This window comes from Falco rusticolus, chromosome 7 (genome assembly GCF_015220075.1).
Source record: "Falco rusticolus isolate bFalRus1 chromosome 7, bFalRus1.pri, whole genome shotgun sequence".
Taxonomy (NCBI): Eukaryota; Metazoa; Chordata; class Aves; order Falconiformes; family Falconidae; genus Falco; species Falco rusticolus.
Window position 1 is genome coordinate 24294139 of NC_051193.1, and position 24380 is coordinate 24318518.

Genomic DNA, 24380 nt, shown 5'->3' on the forward strand with positions numbered 1-24380 from the left:
ATGGAGACAAACAACCCCACCTGAGTATCAAAAATACCTTTCTGAAACATAGCTGTGCACTGCTTTATGTAGCCTCCTCCACAAAAGGGAGAATTGATGTGGAGTTGCCCTAAATGGATGCACAGTTTTAAAGAGAACATAAGGAGTGAGAAAACTTGCAGAGTCGGGGAAAAAGAAAGATTATCCAGCAAAGGGAACTACATCCTGGAGACAGTAAAAATCTTGGAGAAAGCAAAGACTTCCAGAAAAAAAGTGAAAAGAAACCTTTGCAAAACATGCAGAATATCACACCAAAGGTTGGTCAGCAACATAGAGGGGAGTGAGGTGGCCATTCTGTGCTATGACTGGGATGAAGACTAAAGGAAATCTATGCAAGGCAAAGAAACCGAGGGGCTAATTCACTTTATGGTTATAGTTTTGGTAAGGCCGTGGTGTTGAACACTGGTGCAGACAGGTGATGGGAAAGGAAATGAGTTTATGGAGACAGAGGCTGTTGAAATGGATAAGGATGACAAGCAGCTCAGATCACTGAGTTTTCTATGCACAGAAACCAGGTCTTAATTCCAGGGTTGCAACAGACCAGGAACGACAATTTTAATAACTGTCAAATTGGGAATGGTATCATTGGGTGGGGAAAAATGCTGCACTTGTTCCTGTATTTTAAGAAAGAAAAAAACAAAACAAAACAAAACACCCAGGAAATCTTTAGGTTAGCCCTCAGCAGTGTGCAAAGTTGCCACAGAAACTGAGAAGAAATAGCAGCTGAAAACAAGTGAAAGTGGGTAATTTAGGATTCAAACAAACTGGGTTTCAGAGAGGCAAATTGCAGCCGAGTTCGCCAGCCAGTAACATTTTGTTAATGACGGACTCCCTGGGCAGGATTATCATGGACCTCGTAACGTAAGGACCTAACATGCACGGGCTTCAGGATGGAAAATGTTGATTTAAACTTGGCGGGATGGAGACAAACGCGATACCTGCTGGGCAGGTGAGGAGCTGGCTGTGCTCGGGGTGGGGGCAGCCAGCCACCACAGTCACTCTGCAAGAGAAGCTGTCACAAAGAAATGAAGTGCTCAAGCAATGCCTGGAGAGGACAGCGGTGGGGAGGAACTCTCAATAGAGACAAAGGTCCTAACACAGAAAAATGGTTTCCATTTACAATATGGAATAGTAGCATGAGTGGAAACTAGCCTTACTGTAAAAGCACCTCCCAGTCTTGGTACCTTTTTGCTCCCTGGCAACTTTGTCTGGTGGACTGGGAGCTAAACTCGGTGATTCTCTCTCCTCTGCCATGCTTGCCCAGCACCGAGCCATGGGGTGCTTGGTGGCATCTCTGCATTCCACTGCAGGGCAGGCAGGGACTTGTAATACTGACACAAAAAAAGCACTTGCAGATTTTTTCGCTGAGTGATCAAACAGGTGAGCACCAGATAAGTCTCTTGGTGGGGATATATGGAAGAGTGCTACCACAGCCGAAAGTCAGCCTGCCTCAGATGCTCCAGTGTCATCTCTGCAGTATCTGGAAACCTGGGCGCAGTGGACACCTGTGCATCTTTACTAAAAAGAGAAATTTAGGGGAAATCCAAGGATGCATCTTCTCAAAGCAGAAGAACCCAAAATGCTCCCCTTCAGCACCCACTGCTCTACTGCCGCCCTGTCAGTGGTCTGAAACGTTGGCAGACCTCTGCCTGCTCCCACACCTTGACCACCGATCTGCCCCGAGCTGCGTAAGGCTAGCAAGGTGTTAAGCTGAGCAGAGATTTTTGTGCTGAGTGTTTGCTTTTCAGCTGCCAGCAGCCCTGAGCTCCCTCCTACCCAGAAATCAGGTAAGCAGATTTTCAGGTCAGCACCAAGCGACAGCTCCTGCGCAGGCTAATCAGGAGGACTGCTGAGAGCAGGCTGGAGCTGCTGCTGATGGGAAGACGCTTTTCATTAAGATGTCTGCCATTGGCAATGCAGAATTCACACTGAGCTGCAGAAACATGTACAGATCTCTGCAAGTGGGGAGGCTGAGATGGGGAGACCCCCCCCTATAGCAGGGCACTCTTTCAGTAATGGGAAAGGCATTTCTGATGGGTACTATCTCCAACGCAGAGCAGAGTGTTTCCAGAGCTGCTTTTTACTCGGTGCATAGGAAAAACCTGCTGTTCCATGCAGCTATCTGAAGTGCTTGGTCACTGCTGCATAAAGGACATATTAGGGAGATACAGTTCCTATTTCCTGTACAATTTCATGTTGCCGTACACACTGAATGCATACTCATATTGCATATTCATATTGCTTACTGACTTCATAAGGGCGCTGTATCTATGCAATCTTGCTTTCTGAGTCTGTAAAATAACAGTGGTGGGGTTTGTTTCTTTTAAGGTCAGAGCATCTGATTAATGGATATTCACACACCTCCTTCTGGAGAGCAGAGCTGAGTGAGACATGCTTTGCTGGGCAGACAGGGAAACAGGCATGTGAGCAGAGGATGCTCAGGAGTGGGTGGCAGGTCTGGACCTTGCGGGGAGCCAGGCTGACGCCAGTGCAGGCACCTAGCTGCAGGGCTGGGCGCTCACCATGCCCTGTGAGGTCTGTTCATCACAGTGAGGCCAAGCCTAGAAACCCCTGGTTTCACCCTGAGCTTGGGCAGCAGTCCCCAAGGAGCCTTTTCAAGGGGGATGCAGTGACTGAGCCCTTGTCAGCCCTCCAGAGGGCTGGGGCCACCCTCCCAGCCGCAGACACCATGCCCTTTAGAGGGGCTGAAGCACCCCAGGGTGGCATCTGGCCGTACAGAAGAAACACATTTCCCAGAGGAGACAGCGGTGCAACCCCAGCACGGTCTGGCAGTACCGACACCGGTGGAATGTAAAGGAATGAATGCAGTGGGTTAATGAACATTGATAAAATGCAGCTGTAGGCTTGCTTCAGGGGCGGTGGGTTGATTGATATCAATGATGTGCAGCTGTAGCTCGTTCCCACTACGTAGTTAAATAGCACCGAGGCTTGTGGGGGAGGGGTGGCTGGACAGAGGAAGAGTGGTGTGGTCTGGCCTCTGGAGGAAGGAGAAATAGCATGGACAGTAGAATCTGACTGATGGTAAAGCCTTGTTGCAGCCTGATAGCTTGTTTGTGCTGCAACAGGGGAAAACCATCTGATAATTAATTTCTTCTGATTTGCAGAGTTTCTCAACCTTTTCAGGCAATCAACCCCTTTTCTGCAGCCACATTTTCTCAAGTCTGTGTGGCATTATCAGCAACCACCTTCATTCTCCATCTTCCCTTAGGTGAATTTCAAGCACCAGCAGATGCGTGACCTTGCAGGGCAGGATGGCTCGTGAGTGGGAAGAGAGAGGTTTTTGGCTGGAGGTCACAGCACAGCTCTTAATATCCCCTGACCCCTTCCTGTTACCCTATGGCCATTCACAGCACACCAGCAAACATTACCCAGTGCCTGAGAAACATTTCTCTTTAGGGAATAGACGTTAAAAAGAGAAAGAAAAAAATAATAAATCCATGCCTGGAAGCTACAGTAGGAAACTTAAAAGTAGAAGTAAGATGCACATTTTTAACAATAAGGATAGTAAGTCATTGGAGCAACTTACCCAAGGGGCCATTTGAGTTTTGTCTATTGAAGTTGTTTTTCTTTAACCCAGCTTGGGTTCATCTCCAGAAGAACTTCAAACAGCAGCAAAAAGCGTGAGCACATGGTGCTTGGCCTGCGCTCTGCAGCAGGTCAGACTAGGGGTGATACACCTGCCTCTTTTTCCTTAAGAAATGAAAATCCATGCTTGCCACCTTTGAAGGGGTCCTGGTATGCAGCACTTGAACCTGCTTCTGCTGTCTGAGTGTGGTACTGTGGTGCCCAAGGCCTCACAGGACTGAGCATCCTGTCCTTGAAAGGTCAACGCCAGCAGAAGCTGCAGAGAAGCTTGTGTTAGCAACAGGAGGAGTAAAAGGGTAATTAACAATGACAGTTCTTGACCCAGGCATCCCTGATCTCCCTGACTCTTGTAAAGGGAGTTATTAGTCAAATACAGAGCCTATGTGTGAAACAATTATCACTAATTACCATCAAGCCACGGCATTCTGAGATTTTTAAACACAGCATGGAAGTCTTATGTGATTAAAGAGACCATCAGGGATAGTTTTCTAAGGCAACTGTCTAAGTGTTTTCCATGCAGCATGTTCACGAAAACACAAGATGAATCAGGAGACTTTTAATGCCTTTTAATCTATACAGAATATTACAAATAAAGCAGGCTGGCAGACTGAGACCAAGAAAGTGCACAGCCACACAGCAGGTAGCCTGAACCCTCCCCTTGTGCTCCCTCAAAAAGAAAGAAATGATGGGAATACCTGGCACCTTGTGACTGCTCACAGGGCTCCTGCTCAGATTTTGGCTAACACAGCTCATGCCAAGGCCTGATGTGAGCTGGGAGTAGCACCACTTGGGTCAAGGCCAGAGCACCAGGTAGGCAGGAGAGTGGCCAGAAAGAGCCGTGATGCAGCTGCTGTCCCCTGCAGCCAGCACCTTTGTGTATCAAGTGTCAGGCAGTTTCATCTAAATCTGCTAACTCCTGGAAACAGTATATACCAAACCTCCAAGCTGGAAGACATAAACCATCAGCTTACCTAAAATGCTTTTGTGCTTCCCAGTGTGACACAGGGGATGCCCGCACCGCGGTGGAGGAGGAAGGACAAGCACTCTCACCCTTGGCTAGGGAACTAGTTTGCTCACAGGTGCATGAGTTAAGATTTACATGTTACAAGTTATGAACGTCATGACTTGAGTGGTGAATAAGTGAATTCATGTGAAAAGACTAGTTTGGGCAAAAGGGGGTTGAGCCCTTGTTTGTCATGTTTGTTTGTTGTATGTCTTAATGAGCTCATAAAATTAAGCTTAATTTACAGGGACTTTGTCCTGTAAATTTGAGAAATCCAAATGAATTGTGACACACGGTCTCCTTATGAGATGCCAGCTGTAATGAAGCATGTCTTTGGCCACGCAGGGCAAAAGTTAGGAAGGCCAACGCAGAGATGTACTCCACGGGGCGGCAGTGGCTGCGGCAGGGTAAGGACTGCCACTGGTTGCCTTCTGTGTCATGCTGTGGAGCTGTGCAGGACAGTGAGAAGGTACAGCTCTGATCTGCCCAGAGAGGTGCTGCAGCAATGCGGCATCTGCAAAAAGGAAAGGAGGGTGGGCACCAGCCAGAAAGGAAGTGATTTTTAGCACCTCTAGATCTCTGGAAAGGGTTAAATCCATGCCTGACTCAGGATCTTGAACTCACTTTGTGTTACAAACATAAATGAGACCCAGATAGCCAAAGTCAGCTATTGCAACTCACCTGCAGACAAGCCCATACAAAACCCACATGCCTGGGCAGCCGTGGGGAGACCCACGTGGAGAGTCCTGCTCCGTGCATGGCCCCTCAGCACCGCTGCCGGATGGAACCCTGCTCTGGCTGCCCGAAGGCAATGACAAGGAAGGAGGTGTCAGGGAGGGGGGTTGTGGTGGGCAGTGAACGATCCTGAGTCCCAGCAGACGGAACCAGAGACCCTGCCCTCCCCAAACCATGTCTCAGAGCTCCAGCTGGCAACTCCCTTGCCTCAGTGGCACTGTCGTGGCAGGAGAAACTGCATGGGAGGGACAGAGGTGCTGCCCACGGACAAGACGGGTGTGCACAGAAAGATGGGTCTGAAAGGCCATTACAATGGGCTCGCTGCCTTGACCAGATGGAGGAGTAAATCCTTGAGTGGAAATACCGTGTCATGGTTAAACCAAGTAATTCAATAGCGCTTGGAAACTGCTTAGTCTCTTCCTTATTAGATTTATCTCGCAGCTTTTCCTTCCTCCTCCATAGGGTTCTTTATTCAGACTTTGCTCAAATATTTTCCTTCAGAAGATTTAATATCTCAAAGTGCAAATATCCAAACCCTGTATCATTTTGTAATTTCATACTCCATGGTTCTTTCATATGCATATCACTCATTTGCTATCTCTTTGAAAAATGCAGCTTGAGTAATGAAAGTGAAAGAAAACCCATTCAGTGTTGATTTTAATTGAACAAGCTCAGAAGCTGTGGGGATCCATGCCAGACTCCAGCTCACTTTCTTTTGAAGAGTTATTACACGACTTATTTTGCCTGTGTGTCTATGTATTTTTTTCCCAATTAGCAACTTCCTAAAAATATTAGTTACCTTATTATTTTTCCAGTTCTGCTAGTTTGGGATGCTTATGCCTCATAATCATTAAATCTGCTTTCTCTTCCTGTTCCAATGCAATATTGCGTTCCTTGTCTGGGGAGCAAAACAGCAGTCTGCATTCAGGAATAAAATTTTGTAGGACAATTGACTCATTTTTGGTATTGCTTTTTCGCTTTGATGTGGTTATGGCAGTGGTGAGTTTCTGTAGGCTTTAAACTGTGACTGTAAGGAGTGTAAATTCAAAACCATAAAGACTGTAAAAAAAATCTATTTTCTTTTTCTTATGTGCATAAATGAAATCTCTGGTAGTTCTTCATCCTCCATCCCAGTCAGTTGAACACGAGCCCTCAGCTTGTTGCCTGGATATAAGAGAGGAGATGGGACGTGCAGAAGAAGGAAGACAGTGCAAATGGCTTGAATTATTGGATACTCTTCTCCATGCAAGATTTGGCTTAAGAACACTTGAGTCAGCAACTGGTTGAAGAGCAAACAGTTTTCCAGTCTATTATGGAAACAAGCTCTCCACGTGGCTCTTACAGAGCAGCAAGCATGCTAAGGGAATTTGAGCAGGCCGGTGATGGTGATTTTGCTATTTTCTACTGAGAAATCACCTCAACAAAGTAGGAATAAATTGCATAAGAAAGAAATGTGAATAAGAAAGAACTTTAAAAGACCAAAACCCAAAAACCCAACACGAAGAGAGTGCAAGTGTTAAGGGAGTGTGCTATTAAAATATCAAGGGCACACCTAAATACTACCAGAAGAAGGGAGGAGGAGACAAGCAATGGAGTGCACCTTTATCTCGGCTGCTCCATTCTGTTAAATAGCCATGGTGCGGGATGCTGAGCCCTGGCGAAGCAGGACAAGGCAGCTGTGCTATCTGCCGTGTAAAGCCTATCCCACCTGCACGGCAGCCAACACTGCTTAAATCATAGAATCATTTAGGTTGGAAAAGACCTATGAGATCGAGTTCTACCTCTAACCTAACACTACCACATCCATCACTAAACCATGTCCCTAGATGCAGCAGAAGCCTGCTCAATTGACGGTACATGGGCTTGAATGATTGCCAACTTGGATCGAAAGCATCTCCAGTGGTATTTTGCCATTTCTCCATCATCCTCCCTATCCTTCTGTGCCTGTGTTGGTTTGAGAGAATTGGCAGAACACCGATCAGAAGTCCTCATTCAGTGATGGGCAATCACTGCCCTTGAATCCAGCAGGGTTAACTTCTGAGGAAGAAATGGAGAGCTGTTTTTCCCCCAGACATGCTCATCAGAGAGCAGCATTGCTCTGCAGCTCTGAGTGCTTTCCTGGGGCCGCTGGGCCATTTGGCTCCCTCCTACTGTAGTTAGCTGGGACAGGAAAGTAAAAAGCACTCCTGTGTCAAGGGCTTCATGGACTGAAGGCTGGGTGGGTCCCCTCAAAACCCCAAGTACCTGTATATCTGTTTACAGCTGGAAGAATGGGGTTGCCAGTGTGTTGGCAGCTCCCTCCATTTAACCTCCATGGACCTGTGGCAGTTCCTGACTGCTTTGGTCCCTGCTTGCCTTGGGAACACTTGTCCCAAGCCCTGGAGATGACAATGAAACCTGGCAGAAGGAAACAGCTTTTCGCAGGTAACCATTTTTTTTTTTCTGGGGTAGGCTGTTTTTTTAAAATTATGACTGGGATTATTCTCTATTTTTGATTTACAGCCCTGCAATAAATCTCTTTCTTCCCATTTCTTGTGCAAGGTCTCCATCTGCTGTATTTCCTTCCACTCCTGTGTCTGTGCACAGCAGATTAAACAAGCTGTGCTTTGGTCGAGCTCAGTTCCCTGCCACAAAGCAGCCTCTTGGCCAGGGGGCTGGATGTGGCCAGACAGCCATGGGGTGAGCAATCGCGTGGAGCACAAAGTTTGCCGAAGGCAGATGCGGTGCTTTGGCCAGACACTGCCCTCATGCCCGGAGCTCGTGTGCCAGCTCAGAGGGTGGGCAAAGCCCTGCCCGGGAGGTTTGGGCTCTCAGATGGCATGGCATGTTTTCTCAGTTGTGCCTCAAGGTCCTTCCCAGGCAAATTTGTGCTCATGTGATGCAAAGCTATTGCTAGATCACTACCAGACATACAGCATTGTGTTAGTCTTCCAGCTTATACCTACCGACTAAAAAGTATTGAAAGGTATAAGCCACTTTTTTGAAAGCCAGGTACCAACAGGAAGAAATCTTCATATAATCATGCAGGAGATTTCAAAAAAATCCAAAGTATATCAGTGCCTTATTTTATACCTCAGAAAACAAATCTGTTAAAATATCAAGCAAACAGACGGTGAAATTACTGCAATCATGAATTTAAATCTAAATTGAACTGGAGGTTTTTTTAATAGTTTAAAAAAAATAAAAAAGGATGCACTTCAACTATTAAGTATCTCTTCACTTGGTTTGGTTTCAATAGGTGAACTGTGTCCATGTGAAGACAAACCTGGTGCCAGCTCCCTGCTCCCCGCAGTGATTTCAGGTACAAGCTCTGATTCGTTGGCAGCACCAGCCGGCTGGGACGGTGAGTTGATCAGTGCTGGCTCTTTACTGCTCACCAACGCACCCTGGATAGAAACGCCACACCAGCTCACCTTAAATCAAATTACAAGTAATGATGAGGAAGGGGCCTCTTCACAGGCCGTTTGCCTGGGCCAGGTTTACCCACTGCTAGCTCTGTGCCTCCCGGCTGGCAAGGGCAGTAACGGGGTGCACTACAGCTCTGGAAAGTGCCGGCACTTGCTGTAGCCTCATGGTACAGCTGGGGAGGCTTCTCTGCTCCTGCCTGCTGCAGCTTGCTTACAAGGAGACATAACACCTAGGAACTAGTACGAACAGCCTCTGCCGTTTTTTGTACAATGCAACAGCTCCCCCATCTTACAGATGAAATAATTTAAGATTGAAAAAAAATCCCCACGAAACGAGTACCAGGGTACCTCGACATGATTCACTGCTGCTTCTGGAGGGAGAGGCTGGTGCCACACTCGTGCCTGCAGTGTTTCCCATTTCCCAGGTGCTCTGGAGGAGGGGGATCCACTCCACACAGCACGGCACTTGACATTTCAGTGATTAAGGCATTGAATTTTCATCTTGTAAGGATGAGTAAACATTGCAGTTTCCAAATACTTTCTGATGAGCTACAACAGTCTATCTTAGAGTAATGTTTACTGCCTCTTGCCGTAGAGATTTAGCGTGGATGCTACAACTTGCAGGCTCCTGCCTGCCGCTCTCGCGGCGATGCTGCACTGCTGCCGCTCTCCGTTAGGGTGTACACGCAGCACGCGGTACTAACGCTCAGTGCTGCCTAATGACAAAGGACCGCTTATGCAAATGTAAAGCCCTTTGCTTGGTGCGGAGTGATGTATGCCTAAACAGTCACTCCTTCAGACCTCTGCACAGCCATCGCCACTTCAGAAAAGAGGCATTTCTCCCTTGTTGCCCCAATGACAGCATACAGTCTTGCCTGCCCAGCAGTTCGGCAGTGATGCTAAGGATGCTACCCACCTCAGCGCAGCTGGAAGGACAGCTCTGGTTTATCAGGTGGGGCTGGGAGGGGGTCTGGTGAGGGACAAGCAGCCTCTGTGATCACCACATTGGGCGGATGCATGAGTTTGGAAGGTCTGGGGAGCCAGCTTGGTGAACATAGCACTCCATAATGAGCCAGCTGCAGTGAAGTGGCACTGTGCCCAGGCTTGAAGTCCCTCCTTCATGAGGTGATTAAAGGTTAGAAAGAGTGCATAAAAGCAGCTCTATGTATTATTTGTACAAAGCACTTTCCTCAAGAAGCTCACCTTATTTCAGCCAAAAAAAAGAAATTATGAAATAATTTCTAAATGATGGCTAAGAGGGGGGAAAAGATATCAGGTTATGGAGTAACCTAGGAGCTCTAGCAGGTAAAAGGCATTAACACTGTGCTTGGAGGCTAGAATAAGACAAAACCCACAGTAAGTGATTGTTAGGAAGGATAATGGGTGAGGTGGTTGAACCCCAGAGGCGGTGAGGGGTCCCTGAGGCTGCGTGGGTCCTGACCAGAGGGGTCCCTGAGGCTGCGTGGGTCCTGACCAGAGCTATGTGGGAGCTCAGCTGAGCAATCCTGAGCATCCCCAGCCCTAGGGGCCATGTAGGACACCACCACCTATGGGGGTGCACTGCCAGGCACTCAGGGTACACTGCCTCGCACATGTGGCTCCCCCAGCACACAGACCTGCCCCTTCCTAGGGCACTGAGGTCCCTCCTGAAACAGCCCACACCTGGGCCTTGAAGGGAGCACTCAGGCACAGACACCCCCCAGTGTCACCCCATGCAGAGCCCGGAAGAACCCCAGAGAAAGACCACAGTGGAGGGGTGAACAAGAGAGAGGGGAATGGTTTCAGGACAAGACCTGCAACAGCACAACAGTTACATGTTGTCAGTCAGGTCTGGGTCCCAGATTCACTTTGACTTCCACGCTCAGACATGGAATCAAACGTGGCGTTTGACTGCTCCTGTTTGAAAGCTGCTGGGGTTTCACTCCACTTCTAACCAGCCACGGAGCTACACCTGGCAGTTGGTAAGTGCCCAGTTACACCAGTACAGAGCCTCCAGGACAGGGGCAGCTGGGCAGAGCCAGAAGCATCACGCACTAAGCAGCTGAGCTGAAGGCAAGTCACCATATAGCCACTGGTCCTCCACATCCAGAGTCCATGTGTGCCACCAATGCTGTGTTCCAAGGAAGGCACACACGTGATCTCCTGCAGCTGCAGAGACTTTCCTTCTGCAAGCAGGCTGCCACTAAGAGCATCCCACCAGGGCTGCCCTGTCTTAAGATGAAGACACGAGCACCTGCACTGTTGCTGCCATGGGACAGTGCCTGCGAGGCAGCCTGACGACATGGCCAAGGGAGTGGGAAGTGGCTGGAAGAGACGTGTTGTAAGTACACAAGGTCAGAGCCATCACAGTAGACACATCCAGTGACATGACAGACTGGCTGTTCACCCATCAGGGAGTGAACCTCCCCAGAACATCCACAGCTCCCCACGCTCCCAGACACTCCGGGGAGGAGTAGTTTTTCCACTGGGTAAGTTAACAAGGCAGTCCCACATCCAACAATGAATTCAGTCTGGCAAAGAAGCCGCATCAGCCCTTGTTCAGACCGCTGAGGCCAGAGTGTGGGACATTATTGTAGCTGTCTGCAAGGATATGGAGTTTCTGGACTGTGCTGTAACGGTACCAGCTCAGAGTGGTCCTGAACAAGTCCTCACGGTGGGTTTGTGCTGGCAGCAGCAAACCAATACACCCTCCAGTATACCCAATGCTCTGAGTGCAAACTTCCACCAAGTTCCCACTAGGCTTTTTCATCTCCCTTCCACCAGAGAAGCCGCACCCAGACACTTCCTTCCTTTCCTGATGCCAGCTGCACAGCTGGTGTCACCGTCATGCCAGCCATCCTGCTCTCGGGGCAGCAGAGAACTGACAGAGCAGCAAACACTTGAATGTGAAGTCAAAGAAGATTGTCTAATATGGTAGACAACAGCCAAGATAACAGACATTTTACCACGGAGCATCTTCTTGTCTCTCTGCTCTCTCTAAAGGAGAGCACGCTGTGAAAACGAGTCAGGGCCGAGCATGAGACTTTCTCCAGCTCCAAAGGACAACTGTGCTAGAAACGAGTGTTAGGGAAAGTAACCGCAGAGCCAATCCTTGCAAAATCAGCTTACTGACATGAGTTTTCCCTGAAGGGAGTAAAAGATTTAGTCTCATTCCCTCCCGTGCGCACTTTAGCCTCTCTGCCTCCATAACAACTCAAACCAGCTTCATGAAGTAGCAGCTGGGACTTGGAGGTAACTTAGGAGACCCAGCCTGGCTGCCAGGCCCTGGGCTGTTTCAGAGGCTGCTGGAAGGGCAGAGGACGGCTGCTGCTCTGGGAAGTGCTGCACTCCTCCCTAGAACAGGGTCACAGGTTGCTGCAGAGACCACAAAAACAAACTCCCTTTCCACTTCAGAGTTTGGAAGGAGAGCGATTTTCTTGGGTCACGCTGACAGACCTGAGCACTAGGAGCACTGCCGTGTTCCCTTTCCCCACTCGCAGTGACAACAGCCATTGCATCCCAAGGCACAAACATCTTTTGCACAGCATCAGCAGAGGAGCTGTGAGGACTGTTACTGCATCTTTCCTTTTCTGGGATGGGGCTCCCTGACAGCACGTCCCCCCAGCAAAATGCCAGTGTATCCCAGCAGGGTGGCTTCCATTGCCTCCGAGCGCGCAGAGCAGTCGATGCGTTCTGCCCTGCATCCTGCAGCAGCGACTGCCCTGCGTGCCAGTCTGGCTACAGGCAGCATCCTGGGCACTTTGGCTGGAGAGGCCAAGCAGACCTAGGCAGCCCCAGCAGAGCTGGCCATTCCACCAGGAGGGAGTCCAAGGAGACAGGGCCTGCTGCCAGCGGGCACAGGGCATGTGCCAGCGCCTGCCTCCAGATCCAGGATCAACGGCGGCCAACGGGGTCCCTCAGCTCCTCTTCACGGCAGTGCTCCTCTCGCTGCTCCGCTCCGGGTCCTGCACCACCACCGACATCTTCTCGCAAAAGAGCATTAGTCGTCAGTGTTTTGTAGTGAAATGTACTCTCCTCCCTACCAGGGAATCCCGGAGGCAGAAAACGATCGCTGAATCCCTAAAAGCTCTCAAATTTATTGACCCCCAAAGACAACCCAGCCTCTCCCTCTCCTGCCCGGATCATCCCCTCCTACACGTCAGGTGTTACTGCCCGCATCCTGGCACCGGGCGCTGGTCGGGCGGCTAGGGCGGGCAGGGCGCGGGCAGGGTGCGCAGCAGCAGAGTCACCATGCAGGTCAGAGCCGAGCCCCCGCGCCGTCCCTTACCCTCGTGTCCGTGCTCCTGCCTCCACGGGCCGGCTCCGCCGGTGCAGCTGCCGATACACGCGCGGGTCGAGCGAGCCCCGGGCGCGGGCCTGCCCCACGGCGCTGCCGTGCCCGTGCCCGGTCCCCGCCCGCTGCCCGCCCGGCGGAGCGGAGCCCCGTGCCCGGCGCAGCAGGGGGCGGCCCGGCGGCACGTCTGCGTGGCGGCCGGGCGGCTGCGGCTCAGCCGTGCGTGCGGCGGGGCGGGGAGGCGCCCGGCTCCTCCAGCCCGCCCCGGCGCGGCGCGGCTGCGGGGGAGGCGGCGGCTGCCTCCATGCTGCAGCGAGCGGTGCGGCTGCCCGGGGCTGGGGCCGGGCGGTAGCCGGCGGCGCGGAGGATGGGCGCAGCAGCAGCAGCAGCAGCGGCGGCCGCGCAGGGGCGAGCCGCGGGCACCGAGCACCCCGCCCTGCCCCGCCGCAGCGCCCGGCACCGCGGCTGCTCCGCCTGAGCGCGCCCGGCGCCGGAGCGGCGCGGAGCCGCATGGCCCTGCCGCCGGCCGCCCCTGCGCGCTGCGCGGCCGCTCCGCTGTAGCTGCACACCCCCCCGCGCCCCCTCCTCCCCACACCCCCACACACCCCCGTCCCCATCCCGGGGGGGCGCCGGCCCGGCGGCGGGGCTGACCGCGGCCCGCGCTCCTCGCCCCGTCCGCCCGTCCGTCCAAGCGGCAGCGCCCCGGTGCGCAGGATTCCGCAGCGGGGCGCGGAGCGGGAGCGCTTGTCGAGGATTAACCTGCGCAGGTACACGGCAAGGTCACCGGCCGGCGGGCGCGGAGCGGGGCTGCCCGCGGCGGGGCGATGCGAGCGGGCTCGGCGGGCTGCGCCGCTGCGTGCCCCGCGCCGTCCCCCCGCCTCCCGCCGCCGCCGGTGCGTGTGTGCATGTGCTGCCCGCCGCCCGCCGGAGCCGCGCCGCCGCGCCGCATGGGGCCGTCCGCGCGGGCTGCCCTGCCCGCCCCGGCCGCGGGCCGCCGCCGCCGCCGCGAAGCCGCTCTAGGATGCGGCTGGTGAGCGCCGGCACAGGGCGGAGAGGCGGCCAGCCTGCCTGCCGCCAGCCCGCGGAGCCCGCCGGAGCCGGCCGCGGCCGCACCTGCAGGGGAAGCGCTCCGGACGCCGTCCTTCCCCGGGAGGCGCCAGGTAATCGCGGGGGGCTGCCGTTCCCGGCTCCATCTGCATTGCAGCCCGCGCTGCTTATTCGCGGGGGACGGGGCGCGGGGGCGCGGAGGACGGGGCGCGGGGGCGGGGGGCGGCGGCGGGTCCGGAGCCGGCCCGGGCAGAGCCAGCCCCCGCGACGCGCGGGACATGGCCGGCGGCGGGCGGCGGCGGTGGGACGCCCCTCCCGGGAGGGCGGCGGCCGCGGGTTGCGCTGGTGGCGGTGGGCGCGGAGGCAGCGCGGGCGGGGCCGCTGCCCGCGGCCGGGCCGGGCCGCGCTGCCGCCGCTCCCGCCGCTGCCGCCGCTGCCCGCGGGACGGCGCCGGCGGCCGGCCGCGGCTGGGGGTGCTGCAGGGCCGCGTGTGCCGCGGCGGCCGCCGCCCCCTCCGCGCCGCGGCGCGCTGCTGCCGCCGCCCGGGGAGCGCCAGCAGGGCCGGGCCGGGGCGGGAGCGCGGTGGGACCGGCTGCGGGAGCGGCAGGCGCTGGCCGGGGCCTGGGCCGGGCGCTGGAGCGCGGAACCAGCCCGGGGCGCCTCGGCGGGCGCTTGGCTCTTCTGGCTGCGGCGGGGAGCGGAGCTGCCCCGGAGGGAGCGGGAGACCTGCGTCTCGCCGTCTTCCTCCCCCCACCGGCCGCTGCCCTGCTGGCGGCCGCCCCGTCCTGCAGCCCCCGGCCGGGCGCGCCGCTCTCGGCTCGCTGCTCCGTCCGGGAGGGCTGCGCTTGGCCCCGGCACCCCGGGATGCGCGCCGCGCCCCCCTCCCCTCCCCGCCGTCCTCTGTGCAGTGAATGCTCCTCATCTGCGGGAAAGCAAATGTAGGACAAGCGAAACCTTTTCTTCCCGCTGGAAGGTCCCCGTTAGGGGAGATGGCAGAGCAGTTGTAGAGGAGCCAGCAGAAGCCTCGCAGCCATGTTGATGTCGGGAGCACACAGACCTGGTTCTTGGAGCAGCCCCAGCCGGGGAGAGGCCCTTGGAGGGGCAGCGTGCCCAGCCACAGGCAGAGTTAGGGGGGCGTCGCGCCGGGGGAGGCACTGGCACGGCTGGGCTTGAAGCACTTAGGGAAGCCCCTTCCAGTGCTGCTGTTTGCCAGCGCAGGGTCTGCAGCCCGACGGGGTCTGCCGTGGAGCTAACACGAGCGCTGCGCTCCCTCATTTTATCCGTGGCACTGGGCCGTGGTGTTTCCTCTCCTGCACCTTTGCCTTCTTACCCGGTCTGTTGTGTCTCTGGGTCAGGGACTGTCTCCCATTGCGTTGCCTAGAGCAGGATGGCTTACTCTCAGTTGTGGTATGCACATAACCTCACCAGTCCCCCAGAGAGCTGGGTGCCCAGCCCTTCACAGCCTCCAGCTGACCATCCCAGAGCCAGGCAGGCCAGGAGTCCCTACACCGTGATCACTGTGCTTGTCTTGGTAGTGATCTGTGAAGATCACCCATGCTTACATTTCACATGTTCCCAAAGCAACGTGATGTGGGTTCATTCCTTCTGAGCATCCTCGGGTGTGTGGTGGCGTGTCCAGGCCTGTTCAAGTCAGCACAGCCTGGCAACAAGCTAGTGAGATACAAGATGCATCCATCCCAGGTCCTTAGAGCCTTTTTGCTTACCACTGCGCGTCTGCAGGTGGCTTCTGGTGTGGAGGGGCCCTGCCTGGCTCTGGCAGCGCAGATCCTGGCCGTAGATGTGCCCAGGAGAGTGATGTGGTGATGCCCAAATGGACCGCGCATCCTGGGACTGGCTCTGCTGCAGTGCAGCGGGGCTGTGTCCTGGCACACCGGGGCCGCCCTGGACCTGGTCATTTGGGGCTGTGCACACCCTGTACTGCCACAGGGACTCCAGCTGAGCTCCCCAGTGCCTTGGAGACATTCCCCAGATGCTGTGAGTTGCGTACGGGTGGGCCTCACCTCAGGGCCAGCCCCTGGGTGCCGTGTCGCTGCTGTGGGCTATCCTGGCAGGTGGAGGTGTGCCATGGGCACTGGAGCGAGGCCTGGCGGTTTTGCTGCTGCCTGGGGAGTTTGGTTCTTCACACAAAGAGCCATACTGTAGCCCGGGTGTTCTTGGTGCCCAAACACCTTCCCCATCTATGTTTCTAAATATATACTGTACTCAAGGGATTACGCGTTTGTTTAAATGCATAATAAATGCATTTAAATGTGTAAGACTGTATCAAAATGCATACCAGAGCTTGCCAGTTAGGCCTCGAGTCACAAGCCTCGCTAAGAAGCTTCTCCTGGTATATTAGCTTGCCTTTCTGCTTTCAGAAAGAGTAATTACTGGTTTTATCATGGCAGTGCAGTCCATGGAAGTAAAAATTAGATATTTCAGGTGCCTAGTACAAGTTCAAAGCTGAACTAGGTCATCTGCTTACCCAAACACAGGCAGCTGTAGGAGTGGACTCCACATTGTCCCATTGCAGTGGGAATTGCTGGGCTGAGCACTCCGGTCCTGCTCGGGAGCAGGGGAAGGGCCGGGCTGTGAGATGCAGTTCTGCTGGGGGTGGGGTGGGGTGTCCTGGGGGCTTGGGTTGCATTTTTCATACAGCTTTTGTTTTCTGGAGAGGCTCCTGTTTTCCACCAAAGGTATGAATGGTGCCAGGCTGCAGTTGTAATACAGGGGCAGGGTAAGGGGTGGCTGCCCAACCTGGGAACTGGGCTGGCTGGGTGTGCGGGAAAGAAGAGGGGGAACCCAAGAAGAGACGTGGCAGAGCAGTGTGGCAAGAAGGAGCCAGGTCTTCTCCAAACAGACGACCTCCAGTGGGCTGCTGCTGCCACGATGGCTGAGTGTGTGGTTTCTTCCCCGGAGTTGAGGAGACACAAAGGCAGATGTGCCAGGAGGGACAGGCTTGACCAGCAAGGGTGCCTGCAAGCTGAAAGCACTGTGGAAAGATGGAGTGCCCCGAGGTGCCTGGAATGCTTGTCTGTCTGCTGGGGCACGTGGAGGTATTTCAGACACTGGAGAGCTAATGGCTTTCCATTGCTGATCAATATTGCCTATGCTTTCAGATGTGGTAACAGGTTCAGTTTTATAGAGCAATCTTTTGAATATTCTCTGAGCAAGCAACCGGTCCAGAAAATCGTTCTAATAGCTTTGCTATTAATGGGCCTGCAGAACTTGAGCCAAATAGAAAAGGCTTGTCTAAGTGCTGCTGAAGCATTTTGGGCCGGGCATAGTCCATGCATTAGGGAAGATTTGTACTCCTTTGACCAGACATCACTGAGTGTTGTCTATTTATACACATCTAAATATATCCTCTGCAGTTTTCAGACTTCTCTAGCTAGTAGTAAAATTACTTTTTGATATCGTGCTATTAAAATGTACTTACTGACACTGTTTTATGAGTTTTGTGCTAAGGGAGGTGTGTGTGTGGTGTGTGTGTTTTAAACAAAAGCTATTTTCAGGGCAGTTATCTAAAATGCTTTGGAAATAAAAGCATGTTGTCCATGTAGATGGATAGCAGAAAGAAATGTGGTCAAACAGAAGCAATACTGGAGACAAGATCAAGCCTGGAAGCCGAAACCAGACCAGTATAAGGTTTTGTTGCTTCAGAGTGAGCCATTCTTTCTAGAACTATATATCAAATAATCGTGTTCTTTGCAACAAAACAAAGATTTGCTTCTAATTAGTCAGATATACCTTCTGGTACCTGAAGTTGGAGACGTCATTTTGAAAACAAAATGACAGACACTGAAGAATAACTTCTCATTTGCTCGGGGTGCGTGGCGGGTCGGGGAGCCAGCAGGTGCCCTGGGTGTCAGTGCTGCTGCAGGGCAGCCCCATCCTGTGGGAGCTCTTTGGTGGAACCCATGCTGCGATGGAAATGGGAGGAGTTCATAGAGAAGGGAGCAGGATTCTCCTTCAGGGATAAACTCAACAGTCCATTGCTGTAGAGCTGCGGGTCTTGGTGCTGGGCAGCCTGCTGCATGCTGCATCCCTGCACAGTGGCACAGTGGGGAACGGCTTGCGGAGGAGCTGACCTGAGCAGTGGTCTCACTGCGTGCTGGGGCAGAGGGGTGCTGATGGCCGTCCAGGTCGTGCTTTGGAAGTGATGTTACAGACCCAGGGGTGAAAGATGGTGCCCTAATTCCAGGTTGTCATAAGTATTCCCTCGTGTCCTTGCTGCAGAGGGGCAAGTCTGTGTCCGTGTTTGCCTTTCTCTGGAGCTAGGGAAGGTCTTGTGGGGCTTCTGAGGAGGGATGGAGACCTCTGATATATTCCTGGATAACAAACAGGATTGCTTGATTGTGGTGATTATAGTAATGGCTGTCTGACTAGCCTGTGGCCCATCATGAAGCAGTAATGACAATCATTTCATATTCTGTGGCAGCTCTCACTCACTTTTCTTGGAGAACTAAGGGAGGCTACAGAGGAAGGGAGAGGGATTGGTATTCATGGCAGAGGAGACCTGGTGAGGAGAGGGTGAAGGCAGGGCTCTCAGAGGAGGTCCTGGCCCAGATCCTTCAGCCTGGTCGCTGCATGCCCTGGGCAGCCCGAGGACAGGTGCTGTGGCCCCCAGGCTACTTCTGGCCCCTTGGTCCAGGCTCCACTAGCCAGAGGTATGGAGCGTGGTGAAACTGTGGTGCCAGGAGCCATGCCCTGCCACAGAGCAGCAGGCACAGATTTATGTGGCAGCTGCTTTAACTGCCCAGTTGTCCTGTTCAATGGGTGTAAGGAAGTCTGTGGTGTCCGAAGGCCTCCTGTGTGCCCCCATCCTGGCTGCCCTGCTGTGCCCTGCTTTGGGGCGGCTCGCTGGGCACACCGTGCCTGTGGCATAAGCTGGGCAGCAGCTCTCGTATTCCCATGGAATAAATAGCTCTGCAAATAATATTTGCCCTGAGCAGGCGGAATAATGCAGAAGGTGATTTGTCAAATGGCTAATTCAAGCGATAGTGGGAACCTCGGTGAATGCCTCTCTAATTGCGTAGCATGTGGCGAGCCATGACTTGGGAATGTTTGAAGCTGCTTCCCAATGCTGCAAACCCCATGTCCAATGCCTTGCTTTTGAGGTTGTTCTTCTAGATGAAGTTTCTCACTAGGAAGTGTCTCTTAGCAAAACATTTTCATGAGAACACATGATTAGCTAGCTTTACTTTAAAGTGTGTTATCTTTTTTTTTCCCATGGAAGTTTTTGTTTAGGCTTCTCTGTCAAGATCTTGTTGGACTTCTTTTGGATTGGAGACAGATAAAACTCTTCAGCTTTCATTGCCTCAGCATTGTTACATTGCCAGATATCTGATATTCTCTGGGTATATATTTCTAATTCTATGTACTGCCTAGTCTCTGTACTTGGCCAAGGGGGACAGAGAAGCAGGAGGACTGAGCCTGACACAGAAGCCCACAGCAGTGAGCTGTGGCAGCTCTGTGCCCGCTATAGGAGAAAGACAGACTACCAGCTGCAATACAGCAGATGTACAAGAAAAACATGTACAAGGGAGAAAAAGCACAGTAGAAGAAGTCACATGGAGAGGAAGCCCCAGATTCTGTTTTCAGTAGGCTGTGATAGTGCTGCTGGCCCCAGGATTTGGGACAGGATTTCTTTAACAACACTTGAGAAGTAATGCAGGGATGTTCTGCTGCACGTGGGTGAGGTGTGGGTTAAACTTATCTGGGCTTTAACCAGAGTGAAGTGTTTACCTGTTATGTGGAGTCTCTGCCCCAGCAAAGAAAGGCACATACAGTCAGTCAGCAGCACTGCCGGTGCTCTGGTAGCTGCATTGTTTTTGTTTTCACCAACGCACTTTTAAAATACTTTATGTAAAGACTCCCTGATATGGCTCTGTGGGAACAGGTCTGAGTAAGGCAAGCAGGATTTGTCGCCTTGTCAGCTGTGACTCAGTGGTTCTGCCGGTACGTGGTGTTTCACAGGAGAGCCTTCTATTTGGGACTGTGATTCAGCTCTGCCGTGCTGTACGAAGCTGTTTTTGCTGTGCTGTGGGCAGATTTGCTGTGCTCAGGGCTCCTCCTGACACGTCAGCATTGCATCTCATCTCATCTCCACTGGAGCCTGGATGCAGCGATGCTGCTCTCGTGAGTCGGGGCCAGGCTCTGAACTGCAGCTCCAGAGCAGTGACTGCCGCTCTCCTGCCAGCCAAGCCTTGGCTGTGGCTTCTGTTGGAGACAGCCTGCTGTTCTGCAGGCAAACTGGAAGGGATCTGCAGACTCATGGCACGCCGCTCAGGAGAGCGGTGGGGCACTGGATGCCATGACCAAACCCGGGCAAGCCGACACAGAAAATTGAGCGTCTTCTCCCACTATGGTGTAAAGAAGCAAGACGAGAACAGTGCAAGCCCTGGTTCAGGCTCCAGCGGCGCTTGCCAGCGTGCGGCAGCAGAGTGTCCTGGCAGGCACTGGGCAGGGGTCCTCTGGCACTGCCTGCAGTGGGGCTGGGGATGTGCTGCAGGTAGATCCAGCTGATGACTTTTCCGGGTGGTGTCGTGTGGGTCTGGCAGCACTCGGGCCCCATAGGTTCTGGCTTTGGATCCTGAAGAGGTTTTCTTGTACATCCCAGCTCCGTGCTGCACCTCCAGGACTTCCCTGCATTGGAGCTGTGTGTGCATGCCCTGCTGCTGGGGGAAACAATGGGAAGGGAGCTGGCACACAGGCTGGGAAGAGCTGTGATGTGCTGTGCTGGGGACCAGGGCTGTGGGGTGTACATGGGGAGGAGTGGCTCTCTGGATGATGTGTTGCTGCAGAGGCCCTGCCAGGCAGTTGCAAGCAGAGCACCTGCCAGGCAGTTGCAAGCAGAGCACCTGAGCAAGGACTCCTTGAGCTGCTCATCACTTGGTGCCCTGGCCTTAGCAGCAATGGGCTGGGCTGCTCCAAACAGATGTGTCCTTGTCCCCAAGCATGTGGCAAGGATTGCCCTTAGTGACCAGTTTTGAGGGTGCAGTCTGCTTTCCAGTACTCCTTGTTCCCTTGCACAAGGCCCCCCTCTTACCGCAGTTGGGCACCACAGATGCACCACTCACGCCTCCCCTCTCTGCACCCCCGTGTCACCAAGCAGTGGGGAGCCCTCCCATCAGGGTCTAGTGCATGTTGGAAATACCCATGGGGATGTGGTTAGTGCCCTACGGCATCTCTCTGATTGTCAGAGATGAGGAGGTTTGCTCCTGTTCCAGGCAGAAATGAGATACTTCAGCTCATGGTTTGGCAGACAGAAGTATGTGTGTAGCTGTGTATGTGTGTGGTGGTGGTGAACGCTCTGCTCCCACACTGAGCGACTCGGTGTAATGACTGTTCAGCCCAGCCATTGCCCTCGCCGCTGTTCTTGCCATTAAAGTTGCGGAGCAATGCTTTTGTCTTATCCTGGCAGTATAAACCAGTCTTTTGGTTTTTTTAATAGTTTCTTCAGAAAACTTCAGCGCCTCAGAGTGTAATTCTTGTACCTCCAGCACCTTTAGAGTGGAGCACTTCCACTGGAGCCATTTCAAAGCTCCGTGGGTGCAGGAGCTGAGTGTAGCTTCTTGTTTTGCTGCATCCATGGTGAGTGCCCAGTGCATGGGTGGCGTAGACCTTCTGCCAGACCAGCACTTAACATACTTATGTAGGCTTAATTCTTTATGTGAGTAATCCTTCTGCAGTCAGTAGGACTGTCCATGCACCTCAGGGTGTTCCTGGCTCCGGGCCCTCGCCCTTACCCTTGTGTGTAGGGTGACACTTAATGTCTATCATGGGGCAGCACCATGTGTGCAGGACGTGTTTGCCTGCATGGCCATGTCCCTGCTGCGGGACGGTGCTGCCCGGGGTGGCGGGCACAGGGTGTTCTCTGAAACTGCTTGGCATGAAGAAGCTCCTGTAAATAGTAGAGGAGTTGTACATGTAAAACGCTGGCTTTAAAAAACTTAATAGAAAGCCATAAAAAGTCACAGTGCCTAGCAGTTCTCTGTGTGGGGTGGGAGGTTTACAGTAAAGTACATCTTTGCAGAGGCTACCACCAGCTCAGGAGGAGGTTTGTGTTTCTTTGGTGGTCTTCAGAAAGCGTTGGCAATTAGCACTGAGTCTTGAGGAGTCATAACGTGGTCCCCAGCCTGACAAGATGTTATTCAGCCGATCCAGGTGGTGCCAGTGCCCTGGCGCGGACCCTGAGCAGTGGCTTGCTGGTGGCCTGCCCTGCTGCCTGCTCATCCTGGGCGCTGCTTGTGGGGTCACCCATCAGGCTCTGCCCAGAACTGGGGTGGTGCTTGCCCCTCTGCCATGCTCTTGGGGGTGTGAAGAGGGGCCTGGGGGTGCTGCTCCCTGGGCGAACCCTGGGGCATGGGTGTTGGAGGGGGAGCAGCCCAGAGCCCTGAGAGCAGAGCTGGCTGCCCCCCACCTCCCATTTTGCCCCATCCCAGAGCACCTCCAGACCCGGCTGCGGGATGTCAGGCTGCCTGGCACTGAGCTCCCTTCCAGGGTTCACGCCCTGCCTTGCTGCGAGCACAGGGTCTTGGGACAATCCCTCTGATCCACAGCAAAGTGCTGGGCACCAGGGAACCTGCCGGGGACCAGGGACCCCCTGGCTGATGCTGTGCCTGCCCTGTGGGCACGGGGACAGTGGCAGGCGGTATGATGTGGTGTTTGTCTCTCCCTGCCATCCCGCATAGAGGCTCTGTTTGCTCGGCTGTAAGTAAGCAAGCAGAGCACATTCCCGTCTTGCTGCTTGTGTTCCAGCAGCCTGACCTATAGACGTTTCGATGGGGTGGTTGAAATGGGAGGTTACTTCCCCAGGGCTCACATTTCTGTTGTATTCATTATTGCCCATTACTGCCCTGGGTCAAACACTCTGTTTCTAACTTGGTTTATTTAAGAAGCATTCTGCAAACAAACACTTTCTGTGGACTGAAGTAATCCCTGTGTCCTTCCCTGTTTGTAGAAGGAAAACACAGTAAATACACTGGAAAAAGACACAGTAGGTCAGGATGGATAGTTACGGCTGCCTGCTAGGTTCAAATGAAGATTGTATTAATTTCTAAGGGAACAAATCAGGAAAATATATTTTTAAATGAGCTTTACTAGTGTATCATTGTGCAGTATATACAAATGAGTAAAAGATAAACTGCTTAGGTAAATGCCCTTTGATTGCTTCTATTGCTCAGCCACGTGATCCGCAGTAGCTCTGTTCGAGCATCGCAGCCCCTTGCTGCTCACATACAGGCTGTATTATTGTCTTCAGTGGTTTCACTGAAGGGTACAAAGTGCTGAACTGAATAAGCTTAATTTCTTCTAAGAAGCTTTAAAGAAGCCTATGTACAGACCACGTGACTGTATTTAAACTGCATCTGGAATGTCAAAATAATAACAATAAATAAATAACAATAATGAGGAGCAAAATCATGGCCAGCAGGATGCAAGAGTCAGAGTGCTGTGGAGAGGCTTCCTTCTCATTGCCAGCTGCAATTCAGGCCGTACATGAAATCAGATACCCAAATGGTTCCCTGATGGTCAGTAATGCTTCCTTGATTTATATTGAGAATGTGAAGAGAGGCAAAGGATAAAAGAGGAGAGGGAAGGGCAACAGCATTACAATTACCACATGAATCAGGAGAATCGCTGGTACTGCGAGGGTGCAGTGTGCTTCTCCTGTAATGCTGGACACAGAAAATCTAAACTAAACATCTCGGTGGGGCAGAGCCCCGGTCCTCCTGTGAGCAGATGGCACCCGTGTGGCATGGCACACGCAGGGTAACACAGGGAGGGTGGTGTGGGCTTCCAGCTGTGGCTGCATTGCCCCGAGCCCTGTCTCCTCCTCCTCCTCGACCCCTGGTTTGACCAGCAGGGCAAACTTTGGAAGTAGTGCTGAGTATTAAGATGTGGAAGTGGGTATTTTACCCTAGAGGCTTCATCCTGAGCTGACATTTGCGTGCATGAGGTGTCATGGAGCAGGATATCTGAGTTCTGCTAAGTGTGGTTTCCCTCTGCCAAGGCTTCGCTGACTTTTCAGACCATGCTAAGTTGCATGGACGTAGTCCTGGTTTACTTCTATGCTAGTAAGTTGTGTGGTGCAAGAAGATGAATTTGGCTGGAACTAGATGATTGTTAAGGCCCCTTCCAACTCAAACCATTCCATGATTCTATGATTCTGGGGTGAGATGGTGGGTGAGGAGGACCCAATGTCCCCACCATGTGTTTGGGAAGTTACGTGGCACAAGGTCTGATGGACTGAGTGCAGACCAGGGGC

General features: G+C 53.2%; 2 protein-coding genes across 3 annotated transcripts in view; one reads left to right on the forward strand and one right to left on the reverse strand.

Moving 5' to 3' along the window:
* Positions 1-4147: 4147 nt before the first annotated feature.
* LOC119151691 (artemin-like) lies at positions 4148-13703 on the reverse strand. The gene is made up of 2 exons (XM_037395880.1): positions 13058-13703; positions 4148-5162 (listed from the first exon to the last, which is right to left on the reverse strand). Exons 1-2 carry the CDS (start codon positions 13678-13680, stop codon positions 4871-4873), a joined length of 915 nt encoding a protein of 304 aa, XP_037251777.1. The 5' UTR covers positions 13681-13703; the 3' UTR covers positions 4148-4870.
* LRFN5 (leucine rich repeat and fibronectin type III domain containing 5) overlaps positions 13335-24380 on the forward strand; it is a 57724-nt gene continuing 46678 nt past the window's right edge. For both annotated transcript variants that reach the window (XM_037395879.1, XM_037395877.1), the window contains exon 1: positions 13335-14223. The gene's annotated coding sequence lies outside the window, so the exon portion shown is untranslated. The remainder of the gene's footprint in view (positions 14224-24380) is intronic.